Raw genomic sequence first — 20,347 nt, forward strand, 5'->3', positions numbered from 1 at the left:
TGTGAGGCAAATTGTGATTTGTGATATTGGGCTTTATAAATAAAATTGATTGATTGATTGATTGACATCACATATTTTTGTTCTGGAAACCTCCTAGGAAATGATAAGGTAATAACAGACCTGTGAAATATTGCCTTACTAATAAAGAGTGCCATGGTCTCCTGTGTCAAAGTGACATGTTTGTTGGCCAACCATCAATCCCAACTTCCTCTATATAGGTGTTCTGAGAAGCTAAAACAATGCTGAGCAATATAATACCTGATAGAGCTCTTTAAACTATAGACCCCCGCCATTGTTAAATATTTAAAGGAATTGGCCACTTTGAAATGAAAATACAGACAGAACTTACTGACCCTCATGCCGACAAGAAGTCCAGTGTAGTTTTTGAATCCACCAAACTCGTTCGGGGTATCAGAGGATAACAGCTAGCCGGAATAACAGCTACACTTGAAGTGCATGGAACCCACATTTTGAAAATGTAATAAAACTACGTTTCAAAAACGTCAGAACGATTCTTCCGTCGTAATCCAAGTGCCCTGAAGCCGCGGCATGCAAAATTGACTTGAAAAGGCGGAATTTACTCCACTTTTATAGCATCATTTCTCACCATGGTCAGTTAGCCTGCCCTGCAGGCGTGCTAGCACCACCACTAGCCATCAGTTAGTCTTGCGCGGAGTAAATAAACCTTTAAAGGAAATGGCCACTGACCCTAATGCTGACAAGAAGTCCAGTGTAGTTTTTGAATCCACCAAACTCGTTCAGGGTATCAGAGGATAACAGCTAGCCGGAATAACAGCTACACTTGAAAATGTAATAAAACTCCACTAATGCATTTCAAAAATGTCAGAACAGCTCGTCCGTCGTAATCCAAGTGCCTTGAAGCCGCGGCATGCAAAATTGACTTGAAAAGACATAATTAACTCCGTGCGAGACTAGCTGATGGCTAGTGGTGGTGCTAGTTCTCGAGTCTCGTGCGAGTGTAAACACAGCACGTCTGCAGGGCAGGCTAACTGACCACAGTGAGAAATGATGCTATAAAAGTGGAGTAAATTCCGCCTTTTCAAGTCAATTTTGCATGCAGCGGCTTCAGGGCACTTGGATTACGATGGACGAGCCATTTTTGAAATGCATTAGTGGAGTTTTATCACATTTTCAAGTGTAGCTGTAGCTGTGGAGTTTGGTGGATACAAAAACTACACTGGACTTCTTGTCGGCATGAGGGTCAGTGGCCATTTCCTTTAAAGGTCTAGTGTTTAGGATTAAGTGCCATAGAGTGGTGAGGTTGCAGACTGCAACCAACTGAAACGCCAATGACCCTATCTAGAGCCACTTTTGGTTTGTCCATTCTGAACTACTGTAGAAACAACATGGCTGACTTTGTAGAAGAAGTCCGCCTACTCACTCTAAAGCCCTGTTTCCACCAAACATTTTCAGTGTGGTACCTTTGGAACCAAAACTAAGCCTTCAGACATGGTACCTAGACCCTAGCATTTCCACTGCACACAGTACCCTTAAATGTGGGCGGGGTTGTTGTCACTCATTGCTCCGTCCAGCATTCGCTGTATTTCCTCATTACCAGTGACACAGATGGAAGTCTGCACTTTGTTTATCATCCACAGAACAAGGCTGCACGCCGACATTTTCAGAGCAAAATAAAACAGGCTGCAGTGAGAGTCTCTCTCCATGGGATATTTAAAAATAGCGGGTTTGTGCATTTATTCCTTCTCAGGCAAGCTTGGGAATTAAGTGTTGCCATAGCCCATACGACACTCCTCAACGCTTTGTTTTTTCTCTGAGTGAGGATTAGAATATATTCTGTCACATAACCCGGCTGAAATTAATATATACTGTATATGAACGCTTGAAGATCCACTCATTACTAAAAGTGTATGTCACATAAAAACTAAAGTAATGGTCAAAGTTGTCACATGGAATATTTAAGGTGTGTTGATTGATTCACGTCATCAACTCATGCATTGAGTAACATTACAAGTAAACGTTCCACCTTAAAAGTCACGGGCAGTTGGCCCAGTGAATAAAGTTATTTCTTCTCCAACTCCAGCTGCTGTGAGAGGCAGCAAAACATCCTTTCATTTTATAGTTACAGTTTACTGATAAAACTCTCCATGGTATGAACAGTGGCTACACAAACCTCAAAACCAGCCCCAACTCTACCAGAGTGACCATCTGCTACTGACCAATCAACAGACTGCGGTGTTCACAGCTCCACCTTTTGGTACTGGATCTGTGTGCTAGGTACCCCAACAGAAGGGGTGACCAAAAATGGGGACAGTACGGAACGGTTCCATTGGTACCATCCACAACTTTTCACAGTGGACACAGGAAAAAAAGCGTACCCAACTGGACTGTACCGTACCATACTCCTCGGTGGAAACAGGGTTTAAGGTAACAAAAAGACAATAATTCTTAGTGTCAGGTGATTATAAACTAAGATATACCCCTAAATCCTACTCACAGGACCATTAAATGAATGAGAAATTGATGACTATCTTATATTCAAGGAACAAGTTGGACCACCAACCTTAAACAGCAGAAACAATCACATGCCAATACAAAGCACAGGAAGTGAAGGAGGTGTGGGAGCCAAACAAATGACTTACTGACAGTGGCTCGCAGTGGGGACACTCAGAGAAGCTGCACAACCATAACATATGGTTGACCAGAAAACAAAGCGAGCTAACAGTTACCAAATGACTCCCTGCTCCTCTCAAAGGCGCACTGACATGCCTCACATGGCCAGTTTCACCACTCTTCCCTCAAACAGCAGCCATCATGAATAATGCTTACACTCCTCTCCCTCCTCCTGTGGAGAATCCCTCCTAGCTTTAATGGTCTAAAGCTGTAATGTGTAAGCGTGTATTCTCCTTGAGTGTATAGACACTCTGTAGTTTTCCAGACAAGGTGAGTGATGTGAGCTTGAATAATGCATGGAGGAGGGCATCGGAGAGCCATGGGCCACGTGAGCCGAGGATTCTGAAAACAAATCTAACAGAGAAAGGTTCACCCTCACCCTCTGACTCCTTCAAAACTGAGATTCACACAGATGATGCAGAGGCATGAAGGTTCAAGACAAACACAAACTTATAAAGGATAAGGTTTTTCACTCACAGGACAAAGGCCTTTTCTAAAGTATAATCTGGTCATTTTGGAAAAAAAGTGTGGTGACCTTTATGAAAAGAAATCATTCCATCCCCAGTTTTTCCTCTCCTTGGTTTTTATCAACAAACAAAGAAGGATGATTTTATCAACACAGTACAAACTTACACATTTTTCTTTTGAACACCACTTATCCTCCAAAGCACAAATCAGAGGTCTTTCAAGGGTGAACTTCAGTTGCCAAAAGGCGTTGTATACATCGCTCAACAGATACATACAAGATGCACTCAATACTGTATTCTTAGGGCTGTGCAGTGGCACATCTGTAGCAACCTGCTGGTGATCACTGACAGATGGCTGCTCATTATTTTTCTATATGGCTGTCAGGAGGCACACGATGCACTTATTTCACGTAGTTGCTGACAGTCGACGCGGACAAAAGGGTTTGCTTGGAAAAGCACCTCCCAGATGTTGGTTTAAAACTGGATTGTTTTATGGTTCATGTCAGAAAATTTATCTTCTGTCGTACACCTCTAAAAGCCAAAAAACTAAAGCAATGACTAGTGCCAGGAATTAAATCTCATATAATCTTTGAAAATAGTTTTTATTTAATTAACAAGACTTAACGGGCCAGAATTCTCCTTCTTTAGAAATGGCCTCCCTCCCTTTCACTGCTAAAATGGGCTGCTTCCAATAGTTTGTAACCTTACAAAACCAGCATTTACTTCTCCTTTTAACATCTCTTTCAAACCTTGTCTTAATTTTTTTTAAACTATTTATGTCATTTTTCACATGTTCAGCTGAGTGCAATGTCTTCCAGCAGTCTTTCTAAAATGTTCACCGTTAACCCTGTATTTATACAATAATTGCCTCTTGCACTTCTCTGTGGTGGCAGGCTTTTCAAGTGTGGTCATTTGTAACAGCTTAAAGCCGCTACAAGGAACTTTTAACTGGATATGCAAAAGTCTCTAGTTTCTGCTAATGTCTGTGCGTGACCTACAACAGCAAATGAGACCATCGGTGTGAAGATAAGCTATATCTATATAGTGTATATCCATACCTTTAGGAAACTGTCTCCGGGTCCGCCCCAGGTCGCTTCCAGGACGAAACGATTTACGGCACTCAGATGGCACACGTCAGGAAATCCTTCAGGATAAATGTTATGTTCGCTAGCGATCTAGCATTTACCAACCCAATCCTGGCAGGAGCCAGCTGGTCCACAGCATTAGCTGTCCGGGCCGACGACAGGTACCAGCCAGGCGTCGACAGGGTCCAGCGAGTGCCGAGAAATAAAGAGGCGAGGCACCGCTCCATACTCAGTCCAAGAAGCCGTGGAAGTGCTCGCCAAACAGGCCTTCAGCCTTACCAGCTGACCGCTGCGTTTACCCCGGCGGTGGTGGCGCTTACGCCGGAGAGGTGGAGCTGGGGCGCGGCTGAGGTGAGCTGGGATCCCCGATAGGAGCGGGGGCAAAGTTTTCCCATCTTGTTGTTTCATTCATCCCCAAAACAAACACATGCGCCAGGTAAGCGTCTTTACGACAATACGCACTAGAGCTCATGGGAAATGTAGGCTTCATTCCGGCAAAACACTACCGCTTTTGTCCTCAGGGTCGCCAAAATCAACTCAAAATTAAAGTTCCTTGCAGGGGCTTTAAAATAATTTTTCCTACTAACAGCATCCGATGCGACATCATGCGTGTTCATGTAGTTCAACTACACTCTCAATGGGTAGCCTTGGCAGCCAAATGGTTACAGCACTTCCCATGTAAGGGGAACATCCCTGGTTTGATTCCTGTTGTTGCATGTCATATCCCTCTCTCTCTCTCTCCCCCATTTCCTGTCTGCCTATCAATCAATCAATCAATTTTATTTATAAAGCCCAATATCACAAATCACAATTTGCCTCACAGGGCTTTACAGCATACAACATCCCTCTGTCCTTATGACCCTCACAGCGGATAAGGAAAAACTCCCCAAAAAAACCCCTTTAACGGGGAAAAAAATGGTAGAAACCTCAGGAAGAGCAACTGAGGAGAGATCCCTCTTCCAGGACATTGTTATCTGACCAATAAAAGCAAAAAAGACCCAAAAAATCTTAAAAGAAGAAAAAAGAACATACTCACAATATAAATTCTAACATGCCGATGTTCAGTGAGTACCATTTAACCATTTTCACCATTTTATAGGTGCAGTGTGTAGAATTTAGATGGATATATTGGCAGAAATGGAATATAACATTCATAACTATGTTTTCATTAGTTTATAATCACCTCAAACTAAGAACAGTTGTGTTGTCATTTCCTTAGAATAAGCTGTTAATATCTACATCAGGCCCCCAGTGAGTGCACCGGACTTTGAAGCCAATTTGACATAGTGGCCAAACCATGTAACTACAACTTCTGGGTCCATCTCATTATGCCATTCAGCCCCAAAAGACTTTCCCATAGATTTACATTGGGAAAGAGACATCTGGTTAGTAGATACTTTATTTGAGCGTCACAATCTCCATAAAATTACTTTTTTCACTATCAGGATTTGATCCATTCGGTCAGTTAACAACCTGAATGTCTAGAAAAGCTGCATGATTAAATCATTTTATCCTCGCTCAAGTTATCAGAGGGCTAAACTGGATGTAGCAGAAAGTCAAACTTTTCTGGCTTCCTGCACCACTAAGCAACTAAGAATACATTGCGGGTTCATGTTGTTTCTACAGTAGCCCAAAATGGACAAACCACATGCTCGCTCTAGATAGGTTCATTTGTGTTTTTGCGTCGGCCATTTTAGTTCTCCTATATGCTTGGCACATGGGAGAAGTTTCAGTTGGTTGCAATCCGCGACCTCACTGTGAGATGCCTCTAAATCCCACACTGGGCCTCTAACTTAGCATATCAGCGTGCTAACAGCCAACTAGCATTAGACACAAAGCGCAGCCAAGGGTAAAAGGACTAGTTTAGCAGGTATTTGGTCACAAACCAAATCAGTATTGGACGAGTTATAATTCTGAACTTATGATGGTGCTAAATAAAAAATTAAGGAGTCACCAAAGCGATAACAATTACGGGAAGATAAATGTCCGTGCTGAACTTTATGGGAATACATTTAATAGTTGTTGAGACATTAAATTAAAAATGACTAACAGTACCATTGCTAGAGCCATGCCACCAGCATGCCTAAAAAGCATCAAATACCTTAAAAACAAATGCAATGATGTCGCAGTGCTGGAAAGATGAACTGCTGTCAGAATTTCCAGAGGCAAACAGAAGTGAACGCAGCACGATCTCAGAAGTTTTGAGTTCACTGACCATCTGTAATGATCGGAGGCAACCCTAATTACAACGGCTCATCTCCAGTGTAATCAAAATTCAGGGAGCACGTCTATAATCAAGTGCAATTAATCTGCTAATATCCCCCCAGTGTTGGAATAATGGGGACATTAACAGGCCTCATCTGTTGTGACTGCTCCTCCACTGTTTGCTAGGTGGCTTATTCACAGCAGGAGACGCTGAATGCTTTTTGACAGGTATTTTTCAGCATTCATATCACCAAAGTCAATTTGAATAAACTACTGTCATCTCCCATAAGGGCTGCTACCGCAACACACATTTTTCCTCGCTAAACAGGTTTCCAATCCTCAATGAAATAGTGCATGTAAATTACCCCATCCCATTTTCCAAACAATATCGATTGTGACAGAAAGGCACATGATCATATACAGGAACATTTGTACATCAGCTGCAGAAAACAGCTTTAACATATGATGATGGAAAGGAAGCGAGTGAGTAGGGGTGTCAAATAAAGCCCATATTCCCTTTCACAGGAATAATAAGTGGATAACGGCGCCGTCTATTTATGCTGAGAAGACATACGCGGGTGTGTTTCCTCGCAGCTTGATTGGAAAATCACATATAGGCCATCAACCTGAACCTACAGAGAGAGCGGCAGGTTTCACCCCCCCGCACACATTGATTGGCTGGGGGGTTCTGTACCATTTTCATTTCACAGTGTGTGATAAATGGGCAAAAGGAGAGTGTAGAGTGTAACTGGCAGGGTGTTGCAAGGCTGTGCTTTTTGTTATGCCTCCAAGTTGAGCGCTGTGCTTAAAATTCCACATCAATGAACATGTTCATGTGCGAAAATACAAACACACTGACATTTTATACTGTTAATTTCTTCATTTCAATTATGCAAAAGTTACTGATTATTTCTGTTGAAAGGCAGAGTCGTCAATGGGAGGCATCAGCATAAATCAGCAGCAAGGTGCACTCTAAGCTCTCCCCGCATCCTCGACTGCTGCCGACTTTCAAGCATTCATAATATATTAAATCTGTCTTTTATAATTCAACAGAAAAAGGAAACATGCCTTGATAGTGATTTACAGAAGAAAGAACTGCTCTAGTTTTTTCCCCTTTTAATTCCATTATCCAATTTGTTTCTGATTTAAAAAAAAAAAAAAAAAAAAGGAATTACTGTATAGATACACAGTATAGGACATTCCTCTTCGCATTTATTTACGTGGACTTGAATCAGTGTTTTTCAAAGTATTCAATCAAACACTTGCTTGTGGGCTTAAACATTAATTCATGTTTTAAAGGAGCTACTTAGAAGAAAAAAACAAACTGATATTTAAGCAGGCCGCTGTGCTGTTGACACGGCATTTCAAAGGCTTTTACAGATCGCTAACTTGCAGAAGAAAGACAATTTAATGGACTGAACCTTTGAGCAAAAATCAAGCAAAAAGAAGAAGAAGAAGAAGAAGAAGAAGAAGAAGCAGCTCTGTCTCAGAGACTTTATGAAAAAATGATTTAACGTCAGAGAGCGGTGGAAAACAGCACTTCTCATCATATGGTCTGGAGAACTGAAAGGATTTTGGCACCACAGTATTAGTTTTTTCTTTACCCTGTGCTATTCATTATCTAACAGGTGAAAGGTCTCCTGAACACCATCACAGGCACATGGTTAGTGTTTGCTGCTTGTTTACATGTGGTTAAACTGAGCAGTATTCTCTCTTAGGCAGGTGAATAAAGGCTCTGAGTGAATCTGCCGAGCACGATCTTGCCCACAGGGTTTGTCTTGACATCTCAAAATATGCTGCTTGTAGTGAAACTGAAATGCAGTGGCAGCTGTCTGATTTGCCCAACAGATTTAAAGCTAAGATACCAATAATCTGTTGAAATATACATGTAAATCTATACCAAACCTGTGAAATATGAGGCATGCACTTTTCTCCCTGCAGCCAGTATAATGAAGATCAATAAGTCTATAAATCTGCACAAGCCAAGCGATGAGGAAGGTCAAGGAGGAGCAAATAACAATAACACAAATGAACTGTGCAACCTCTGTGAAAAGGAGGTCATGGCGAGGGTATAGTTCACTGAATATGTCAGCAAATCCCCCAGGAACTAGAGGAGGTGCGAAAACTATCCCCTGTGGAAATAGGACAGAAAAACAGCAGTGCAGAGAATAAAGCCACCCACTCCACTGCACTTTATACCCAGCTCACCTTCAATTTCAATAAAGGTAAGGCAAGTTTATTTGTATAGCTCATTTCAAAGTCAAAGACAATTCAAAGGGAAAGTAGTAACATTAAGAAAGAAAGACAAACAGCATGAAAATATGAAAATGTAAACTTAAAGAATAGACTTTTTAAAGGAAATTAAAACTTTAAGAACAGAAACAAAAAAATAGGATGGGAAGGCGAGGACTGTGAGATGGTTCATGGTATTTAGGGTCCAGTTAAAGGCAGTGCATAATAACCTGGTTTTTAACCTGGTTGGTGCAAGTCTAATATCCTTTAGAGGTTTGTTCCAGCTCTGTGGTGCACAGTAACTAAACGCTGCTTCTCCATGTTTAATTTGCACTCTTGAAACAGTTAGAGAGGCTGAGTGGGTTCATATGGTGAAAAACATTCAGATTAATTTCGGTCCTAAGGCATTGAGAGATTTATAGACAAGCAGCAGAACTTTAAACACTATTTTTGATACACTGGAAGCCAGTGAAGAGATCTGAGAACTGATGTAATGTGCTCAGTTTGCTTGGTCTTTGTTAGGACTCTTGCAGCTGCTTTCTGAATGAACTAAACTTCAAGTGTGTTTTTAGGGAAGATTAGAGAGAGGACCATTACAGTAATGTATCCTCTGAATATGCTCTGCTTTAAGATGATAGAATATAATTCTGACTTTGTAATTGGTTAGATATGCCATTTAAAGTTTCTCTGAGTTCAAAACTGCACCGAGCTCTCTGACTTTTAGAGACAGATTGAGTTGAGATGGACGTTAACTTTCAGTCTTCTCTTGCACCAAAGATGGCTATCTCAGTTTTGTTTGCATTTAGCAGGAGAAAGTTCAAGCACATACAATCATTTCTTTGTTCGTTTCCCTTGCAAAGAGAACCTATTGGACTGTAGTCACTTGGTGACAGAGCAAGGTAAATTTGGGTGTCGTCTGCATAATTATGATAGTTGATGTCATTGTTTTGTATCTTACGGCCAAATGGAAGTATGTAAATGTAAAACAAAAGAGTTCCCATCATTGAGCCTTGGGGAACCACACACATCATGTTGAGACAAAATTGTTCCTGTGCTCAAACAACCTATTCTCATCCCCAGAGCATCAAATATGGCAGCTTTGCCAGTGGCCCTCAGTGTCTAACACAGATACCCAAGGCAGCCTTTTAGCATATAATAATAATAATAATAATAATAATAATACATTTTATTTAAAAGCGCTTTTCTGTATGAAATGCCAGACTTTCAACTAACTCCAATGCAAACCCATCCACTGCGACAATGTACGATAAAGAGCAAGAACGTCAACATTGAAATACAGGACTTTCACCTAGGAGACCACTGTTCAAGTGAAAATTTGGGATTCAAGTGAAGTGACATAACAAACATACTTAGTTCAACCCAAACCATGATCTTTGTTCTCAACCTAGCCAAGTAGTATGCCGCTTACTAAAACTGTTGCCAAAACATGCATTTTCTATAAATACAGCAGTTTATTTTGAAAGGAAACTGTAGCATGTAACAGGTGGAAACTGATAAAGGTGTACCTAGAACATCATATTTTGAAGCACTAGCTGATGAATGTGAGAGATGGATGCTAGAACATGTTGCCTGAACATATGACTTGAACTACTTCAGCACTGTTCCCGAGAGCCCAGCCCAGTTCTCCAGTCTGCCCAGTAGTATTGTAAAGTCAAATTTGTCAAAAGCAAATTTAACAAAGTAACCACTTAAGATTAAAAAGTTACTTAATTGATACAAGAGAACTTTTCTGATTAATTAGAAAGAACAGGTTTCATATCGGTCTGTAGTTGGTAATCACAGATGAATCAAGGCTCTCTAGCACCTTTAATTTTATTACTAAAGAGGTCAGCAGACTTGTATTTCTCAGTGGAAAACAGTTCAGATGCAATTGGCATGGGTGGATTAGTCAGCCTGTCAATGGTACTAAAATGAGTATGGGCATTACTGATACTGTTGCTGATGATGCTAGAGAAGAAGGATTGCCTAATGCTTCTCAGTTCTAAATTGCAAATGTTGAGTTTCACTTCAAATGAGTTAACGTGAGCTAACTCACTAACTCAAAAAGTCAGCTTTTTCGCATTTCCTTTTTAAGATCATTATTGATTCATCATTTCTCCATAGTGCATTTTGTTTGCCAGATAATGATTTAAGACTAGCAGGTGCAGTGACATTGATGGCATTCTCAATTTTGCAATTGAAATAGTGTAGAAGCTCATTTACAGAGGGGAAAGTGAGGGCAGACAGTGCAGAGATAGCTTCCATGAACAATGCACCTGTATTCTCACTGATGCACCATGTTTTCAACAGTTGCTGATCTTGTGTAGACTGAGGGAATAATGGACAACAAATCACAAAAAAACCCCTAAGTGATCTGATATTGCAAGGTCAGCTACGTAAAATAACATTTGAAATAATACACTTAGTGATGGTAAAATGGTCACTTGCTCTGTTACGAAGTATAATAAGTCACAGTAGCACAGCAAAAACACAATCCCCAGCCCAGATAATCTCACAACACGGCAATTTTCACACAGCATATCCTCTGACAGTGGAGGCACCGAGGCAGTGAGCTGAATGTTTTCAACACCTCTGCAAACAGACACGGCAACCAAGGTGTGTCTGTCTCTCTGGTGATGACAGAACAGAGATAAAGCCCTGCTCCTTATGACTTATCAAAAGACGAAGAGAATGAGGTGGTTGGAGGCTTCAAAAATCAGTGTCCTTCTCTGTGTTGGTCATGTTTTATTTATAAAATCGAATACTTCAGGTTAGTTTTTTTCTGGGAGCAGAATGAAACATCAAGCAACTCTACATGCTGTCAGAGTGAAAAACATGCATTTGAAAAAGGTGTCCAGTACTTTATTGGTCAGGGTCCCTGCTGGCTGAACTGCAAAAGAGACAGTGATGAAATTTAAAGAGGGAACAGGAAATACCTTTAACTGTGACGCTTCCTGTGCTGCTTGCTATGCCGAACTGATTTCTTGCCACACAAGTGTAGAGACCTGCATCAGATTTGGTTGCATTCCATACCCGAAGGTTACCGTTGTCCAAGATGGTGACCCTGTAGTTAAAAAACAGAAAACTTAAATTATTGCTGCAGCATCAGCTTGTACTTTTGTAAAAATGCTGCAATGCACATATCGTAGAATTTCAACTGTGTGACAAAGGGTTGACAAAGCAGCAAAGACAAGTGACTAACACAGCAAAGAACATTTCTTAGTGTCTCTAATTAAATTCTGCTTCTTTGCAGATGACAACGATGAGAAATAGGATTGTATTTTCAGGGGTGATTAATTCAGCACATGCCTTTAAGATATCTAGGACAACAGTGGCTCCATGCCCTTTATACAGTGGCCACAAGTGCTTAAAAAAAGGTCAAAAGGCCTTAACAAAACTTGACATTTTCCAAATAACAAGCAAAAATGGAAATTGTGCCCTTGAAAGCAAGGTACTGTGGGAAATCAAGGGTGGACCAGCTCATCAAAGCACGCTGAATTTTAATTATGTGCAATGCTCTGCTGAATCTGCAAACTGTAAATATGAAACGGCGTCAGCCTGATTGTGACGGGGGGAATGATGTGTGGCCTGTAAATTGCTCTGTTCACCTACGAGTCAAAGGAGTCACAGCGAACGGATTCATTCACTGTGAGATGGCGACGAGGGTTTTAGAGATTCAAGCAAAGTCAGGAATGCAGACGGAGAGGTGATGTTATTTAATCACGTTTTTTTTTTATTTTCATACACAGATACTGACATGTGGATGAGTTTACAAATATGCAGGAACACACTGACAAGTGCTACAGTCAATATTTTTCCTCTTCACAATGGATCAAATGACTGTGTGTATTGTGAAGGGGTCACTTGAAATGACTAACCCACAGAGAATTGTCACTGGACTCTGCAGTTCCCTTCAGCTTCAGGCTCTGCCTACACATATATTTTTAATATATGATATATTTTTTGAACAGATATTTTCCCCCCTCTTTTTAAAATAATCTATGTACACAGCCTTGACTTCACAAAATATCTCCATCCACACTAGAATACAAAAACAACCCCAAACACTTGCTTGTTAGCTATTTTCTAGAGTCTCCCCTCGTTGCAAGGCATATAAGTGTACAGGCAAATGTTACCCTTTCCAAAACACCTACTGGAGATCTCCTCACCACTGAATCCCCCTCGATATAAGGACAAGGGAGCTCACTCAAAGAGTGATGCTCTGGACTTGCGTAAGTTTTCCTGTCAGTCTTTTCTGACAACAATACCACAAAACTGTCCCATCATTTGCGCGTTCGACCCCGTTCATGATCCAAAACTGACGGCCTTTAAGCCATGCACGCTGAGGTGGAGCAAATATTTTTCTCAGGAGTCGGTACAAACCAAAGATGGCTGCGCGCTTGTGTGCAGCTGCTCCTGGCTCTGCTGTTTTTAACATATAATGACAATAAAGCTTACACATGCATGTGGTTAGCTTTAGGAAAAAAGAACAGGGTTTGGCTGAAGTGAATACCAGCCTCCTGGGTGAAAGTCGATGGTTGATCCGCACAGTCACATGACAAGCCTTTTTTTTTCCCTTACAAAAACAGTGTCATATTTTTATGATCACTTTTCTAGACAGTAGTATTTACATTCATCTATCTGACAGATTATTGACCATTCCTTTAACCTCACAATGCTCTAACTGTAAAGCACCAGTTAAAACAGTTTGTCCCTACTGTATTCAAATACTTACATGACTGTATTAACAGTGTACCACGGCCAAGGTAACAGACCCGTTGTAACAGCACTCTAGCTTTCTAGACTGATGTCACTCCCTCAAATTAGCTCTAATGTATTCCTCCACTGCTTTTGATTGATTGGAAACAACCATCTGACAGTTAAAGATAATTGACGGTGCAGTCGGAGCTGAAGCAGGGGAGTTTAATAGCCATGGTAGAAATCTAAATGACACATGGCACTGAAAACAGTTCATCAGCTTTCACTGTTATGTGAGCAAGGTGTTTTCCTTGTTTGCACCAGTGATGCATTTAACTAGATGTACTTGTGAAATGCGGTTGATACTGTGTGACATAGTGTTACATCCCCCACCCCCTTTTAGTGTCAACATAGGGTCTTTTTCAAGCTGTTGATGTGATAAGAAAATGCAGAGACAGTTAGTGTAAGAGAATCTACTTCTAAAACCACATGGTGCTGCTGAGTGCAGACTTCTTGGTTTATATCAGGCGGAGAGAGAAAAGTGCTGAATGCAAAGTAGCCAACAATGACCATCAGTTACATGAGGGGCATATCGCTGTGTGGGATGGCCCACAGCTAATGACATCAAACCTGGAGCCTGATAAATTTGAAGAAAATGGCCCACTAAATGGTGCCACAGTCCTACAACTGGCCATAACCCTGAGCAGAGTAAGCACAATTAAAACAGCTACTATACATTAATTACACTGCATTGCTGGCGCTCTGTGTCTATAGCAAACTTTGTCTTGATGACACATGTTATTTAAAGGTAAGAGTTCTGTATTACAGTGAGTTTTTACCACATATACATTCATTATCAATAAAAAGAGCGGTGTGTAGGATTTAGTAGCAGTGAGAAAGAAACAGACCTGGTGATTTCAATTGGTAAAAACACTAAATAAAGCTGTTTTACATTACAAATCAGTGTTTCTGGGATGCTGTACGACTGATTTTTAGACCAGTTGCTAGGGCAACACCTGCTATTGCGTGCTCATCTTTTTTCTCTCATATCTTAAGATCCAGACGTTCAGGAGGTTTTTAACTGGGAGCCGAATGGTTACAAATTAGTATTTGTCTGATGTATTCGGCTCATTTTAGACAGGTTGCTAGGGCAACACCTGCTAATGCGTTCACATCTTTTTTCTCTGATAACTTAAGATCCAGACGTGCAGGAGGTTTTTACGGGGAGATGGAATATCCGGAGAGGTCTCCTCCATCTAAAACAAACAGACTTGGTAATTTAAACTGGTAAAAAACACTGAATAAAGCAATTTATGTTAAAAAAAATCTGTGTTTCTCTGAAGATGTTAGGCTCGTCGTAGAGGGGCTGCTAAAACAGCAGCTGACTGGCCCTATCTAGAGCTGGTGTTTGGTTTGTCGTTCTAAGTTATTGCAGAAACATGGCAGTGCAACACGGCGGACACCGTGGACGAGAACCTGCTCCCTACGGCTCAGTCTAAGGTAACAAAAACACAACGATTCTTAGTTTCAGGTGATTATACACTAAAGAAAACATACTTATTCAATGTCTGCCAACATATCCCCCTAAATCCTACACACTGGACATTTAACTAGTGCCCTGTCTGTAATCAGTGAGAATGAAAACAAAAGGGAAAACACATTATTGCAACTAAAACAAGCTCTGACCCAATTCAAGTCAACCAGCGCAGGCTCACAGCAATACCTCAACATAACTAAATACCTGCATTTGTGTTTTGTGCTCTGTATATCCACAATCCCCTTATCCTCGGGGACAAAACAGCTATCATGTGTCTTGTGCACCATGCATCTTGTAAGAGGAGACCGAACAAGTGGTGCTGCATGTGAGCACAATTGCTCTTATAGAGAGTGAAATCCTCAGCAGCCCTCCCGAGGAGCTGTGGCTGTTCTTAGCCATTCACTGCATTTTCTACCTTGTATTTGAGGCATTATATTATGACTGGGGAGACACCGTCTTTCTGCATAAGTGTTCCTGATTTCAGTCTGAAGCTAATGTAAGAGCAGATGAGGTCAAATACAGTAAAACCCAGGCACAGCAGTAGTGAATAAGAGATGTTGGCCTACTATTAACACATTTCAGTTTTTCTCCTGCCTTCCCTCGTCCCTGCTGTGGCCCTGACAACATGTCCGCGCAATGTGCCCATTACGCGAGGAGACATTTCCCACCTCCATCCCGAGAGAAGCCGGCGAAGGGACAGGTATCAATAATTCAAAGGTGAGATGAACACAAGTGCCACTCCTTTCATCCCTGCCTCACACAGGTTTAATGGACACAGCAATAATTCTCCTAAAAGGCGGCGATTATTTTCGAACAAGGCGAGATGGCCAAATGCACTCGTGTAATCCCGAAAAACACAGCTGTGTATTTTGGGTGAGATCAAGCCTCTGAGGACAGGGGCTGTGCAGTGTTGATCCTCCCTGCTCTGTGACAAGATGAAAGAGACAAATAACATCAGTCACAGAGCAGCTATCACGGGCACTGTGAAGTGGAAATCGCAGAAAAGAGCCCGGTCCAAAAAAGCCTGTTTTTTTGTTATTTCCTTACATTCTCTTTGAGATGCTGTTAACAGATGCAGACGTTGGCTTTTTGTAAGCTTCCTCACAATCAAAAAGGCACTTGAAAGCCTTGTTTTTGATGTTTCATTCAGACATATTTTGTCTTTGATCTGTTTGATAAATTCTACATTGTGAGAGGAAACTGTCACAATCCAAATAATGAGTCACAAAAAATGCAAGAAAATTGTGCGTAAAGAGCTTTGAACTAAGTGTGGGCCGGGAATGTAGAGCGAGTTTCAGCAGCTGGAGCCTCATGCTCAAATAGTGAAATCATGTTAGCTCGCTTTCTACATAAACACATTAACTGGCTGGTGCCGTCGAAGAATAAGAGTGCACTCATAAAAATTCAACATACAAACAATATGCCTAATCACAGATTAGATTCTGATTTGAGAGTTTCAAACAGGCCCGCTCATGAATACTTAGTGACTCTGAGATGCCATGGCTGATTGGTAGCATGACTGCAGGGTGGAGGCCTGTATGCGTCTCTACTTAATTAACAGGGTAAATAAAACAGGCTTGTGAAAATAGGGGTTAAGATTCTATCAGTGGGATTACTCAGCCATGAGACCACAGGAAGAGAGATCGTCGCAAGCTTGCTGTGATTCCACCAAATAATTAGTCTCAGCTAAGGCCTTCTATACACAAAGACTATTGCCTCAGTGCACACACAGCTTGCTCAACTCACCATTGAAGCAGCCATCCACTTCCAAATACCAGACAAGTAAATGGAAAAAGTAAGTGTGAAAAAAGTACTGGAGGGGATGTGTTTGATATTGTGTTTGCCTGCCATGGTAAGCTCACAGATAAGGTGAGGTGTGTCTGTGTTACTATTTCCGACCCACATTGACCATCATCGACCTACCTGCAGGTGATGTTTCTAATCATAATTGTATCAAAACGTCAGCGTTGCTAACAGCGCTGGAGGCGAGAGGCGGGTGTGTGGAGAAAGAGGCGAGGTCACCATATCCTCTGAGCCGGGACAAGGGGTGGGACCTAACTTCAGGTGTTGATCTATGCTCTTGACTGCTTTAAAAACCCTGAAGTGTATAGGGGGGAGGGGCTGTCTGAGATAAATTGAAAGGCTGTCTCTCCTAAGGTTCCCCACAGTGTGCTGTGCTGGAGAGAAACGGCCTTGTCAGTGGCATAAATCAAGCCCAGCTGTGCAGCGTAGACCCAGGACGCTACAACCTGCCGAGCGCCATGCAACTGCGGTACAACTTCTCAGATGTCTGCTATATGCAGCATCATGACTAAATGAACATGCCCCCAATATCCTTTCTTGAGAAGTTGTCAACATCAAAGTCAACAGTCAATTAAGCAATACTGACGTAAAGAAGATCCGCCATCACCCCTGCTTTGCTTTTTGCACTGAAACAAACAATGGCAACAAAATGCTGCCCCAGTGAGTGATTTTAGATACCATGCCGGCGTTCTGGAAGCAAAACTGACATTACATGTAACTCTACAGCATCTAAATAAAAGGACTGCTTAAAATTAGCAACCACTCAAAGCCCTTTACAACACAAGCAAGCATTTACCCATTAACACACACATTTGTACACTGGTGGCAGAGGCTACTATGCACCTGCTCATCAGGAGGGACAACTATTCACACGCACAATTTAGAGCAATTTGGAGTTCAGTGTCATGTCCAAGGACACTTCAAGATGTAGACTGCCGGGGCCAGGGATTGAACCAAAGACCTTCTAATTAGTGGAGGACCGCTCTACCTCCTGAGCCACAGCCACCTGTGTGATGGCTTCTCCATTTTACACCACAAAGCAGGTACGCCCTTGATGATTTTTGTTGTTGTTCTTTCAGTCAACAAAGCCATTGGTTCTCGCTGGAGGAACAGGGACACTTGGGCATTTTCTTTTGACAATTCTCCAATAAAGGTGTAATTGATATTGATTTTTGCTGTACTCAGACCTGTACCAATGGCTCTTACCTTGTCACATGGATCATTAGCTGTTGCAAATTATCAGAGCACTACAACATGACTCTATGATAGGAGATGATTAGCTCTGAGGTGCTTTGAAATGTAAAGCTATGCCCAACATGATTTAAAAGCTAAGACAGAGTCAGCTAAAGCTATCCCCTTGCAAAAAACAATAGATATATCAAGCATGACTTTGCCCACTTAAAGCAGCTGTGCGGAACTTTTTACCATTAATAAAACTGTCCCTAGTTCGTATCACACCCCCTTGAAGATCCGCATATTTATTTGAACCCAACAGCGACAAAAAAGCCTTTCTCTATATGGCTATTTAGCGTAGCCTCACTCGGGTCGGACACACAGCGGAAGTCAGCAAACCAGAATACGGCACCCGAGGCGGAAGTGATTCTGCTCGCCCGCAGCAGCCCGCAGCGATTAAACCACAGAAGAAGGAGCCGTGTTTACAGTGTTCTTCGAGTAAGCAGTACGCAACGGGCATTGCTGAACACATAACACCTAACAGTTTTACCAGAGATGTATCTATGAGGACTTGGTTGTACTTTTGATGTCATGGCGGATAACGAAGGAGCATCATCTAAAATTATCTGTGACTGTGACCATGAACACAAATATACAGCAGGCAGTTGTCCTCAGTTTATAAGAAATTCAGAGCTACACCAGAACATTTATGAACAGGTCTTACTTTACTACTAATTTGTGTGTAACGTTAGCATGTTAGCATGTTTCCACTAATTACTTGGACTGACCTAACGTTAGTAGCGTTAGCTTTGCAAGCGAAGGCTGCAGGTAACAGCTTTGCTGTGTTAGGATTATGTTATGTCTTCACTGTGTATCTTCACATAAAAGAATACTCAGACGATTTGGGAGTTATGCCCTTTCTCTATCATTTTCATACTGAGACAACATGATCGATATCTTTTTTGTGTCTGTACATCCAGTGGCTGGGTATCAGCGGTTAGCATTGCGCTTAGGGGGTCAGTACATCCTGCGCTGTGATCCACGGAGGGATACACCGGTGAGCAGGCACAGACGTAGCTTGTAAACAAAACTCAGCTGTTTATTTAGCCTAGCAATATCTCCGGATTTTAGTAGCTGCAATGGACGACTTTGAACGCGATTTTGAAGAGTTTCTTGTAGTGGACACAGACCCAGAGCCATACCTGTTTGAGCCGGAGTACACAGATGAGGAACTCCCATGTGTTGCATGCTGAGCAGGCGAGAAGAGAGGCTGAATCCTCCGCTCCCTCGGTGCTACCATCGTTGGGGAGATATATCATCAGGAGGAAAACAGCCGCAGAGAGTGCATCACAAGGAATGAAAACTTTGCAGCAATCACTAATCCTGGCGTGATTGAAATTTTTTTTCATGTTCCTAAGATGAACTGGAAAAAACGCCCCAGGCCTGCAGGAGCTGATGGGCAGCTTTCAGTCGGGTGAGTACGTGTCGTTTCTTTGTTTGCTTTTACCGAGTGACCTAGCGTACCTGTCCCAGAGCAGCTGTTGCTCACCAGTGTATCCCTCCGCGCAAGATGTACTGACCCCCTACAAATGCCATGCTAACCGCTGTCTCAATATGAAAATGATAGAGAAAGGTCATAACTCCCAAATCGTCAGAGTATTCTTTTCACATAATAATGCGGACTCAGCAGATGACTTAACTGTTTATTCCTCCTTACACCGAATGTACACGGCTGCTTCTCATTGTTTCCAGTAGCACAACAACGGTTACTACATTATCCAGAATAACTTGAGGCTCACACTACTACACTGTAAAGAATTGCTGTAAATTTACAGCAAGATTTCAACAGTATTAAGGTGTTTTTTAAAAATACAGTGCTTTACTGTTAATATTAAAGAAAATCTGTTAAATCACAGTACATTCACTGTTTTTTAACAGAACTGTAATGTATTCCTAAAATACGGCACTTTACCGTTAAAGTATCTTAACTAACACTATCATGCAGTATTTTGGGCATTCTGGGAAGAGCATTGCCTGAGCTGCACATGTGAAGCTAGATACCCACCATTCCTGATCCATCCCNTTAAAGTATCTTAACTAACACTATCATGCAGTATTTTGGGCATTCTGGGAAGAGCATTGCCTGAGCTGCACATGTGAAGCTAGATACCCACCATTCCTGATCCATCCCCATCTTACTAATTATTTGGTGAGTATAGCAATTTTATTTGATTGTTTTATATTATATATTTATATTATTGTTTTATTTGATTTTATTTGTTTTGTTTGCATTGATGATTACTGCATGTGCACATTATACTATAGAAGGATTTACCAGCTAGCTAAATTTTCAAAGATGATTAATCAAACAACACAAGGAGGAGCACATTTTAATTTCTAATAAGTTAACGTGTGTTGACACCTGCATTTTGCCAGTGAATTCATGAAACTTTATGCCTTGTGTAAACATTTTACCATCTATGTAAGTCACTTCA

The 20,347-nt window shown here is 41.5% G+C and overlaps 1 protein-coding gene across 1 annotated transcript in view; it reads right to left on the minus strand.

Moving 5' to 3' along the window:
• Window positions 1–20,347, minus strand: part of cntn4 (contactin 4) — a 222,764-nt gene that overhangs the window by 19,058 nt on the left and 183,359 nt on the right. The window contains exon 12 of the mRNA XM_050038775.1: window positions 11,578–11,705. Coding sequence (XP_049894732.1) covers window positions 11,578–11,705 — 128 coding nt within the window. The remainder of the gene's footprint in view (window positions 1–11,577; window positions 11,706–20,347) is intronic.

This window comes from Epinephelus moara, chromosome 24, assembly GCF_006386435.1.
Source record: "Epinephelus moara isolate mb chromosome 24, YSFRI_EMoa_1.0, whole genome shotgun sequence".
NCBI classification, from domain to species: Eukaryota; Metazoa; Chordata; class Actinopteri; order Perciformes; family Serranidae; genus Epinephelus; species Epinephelus moara.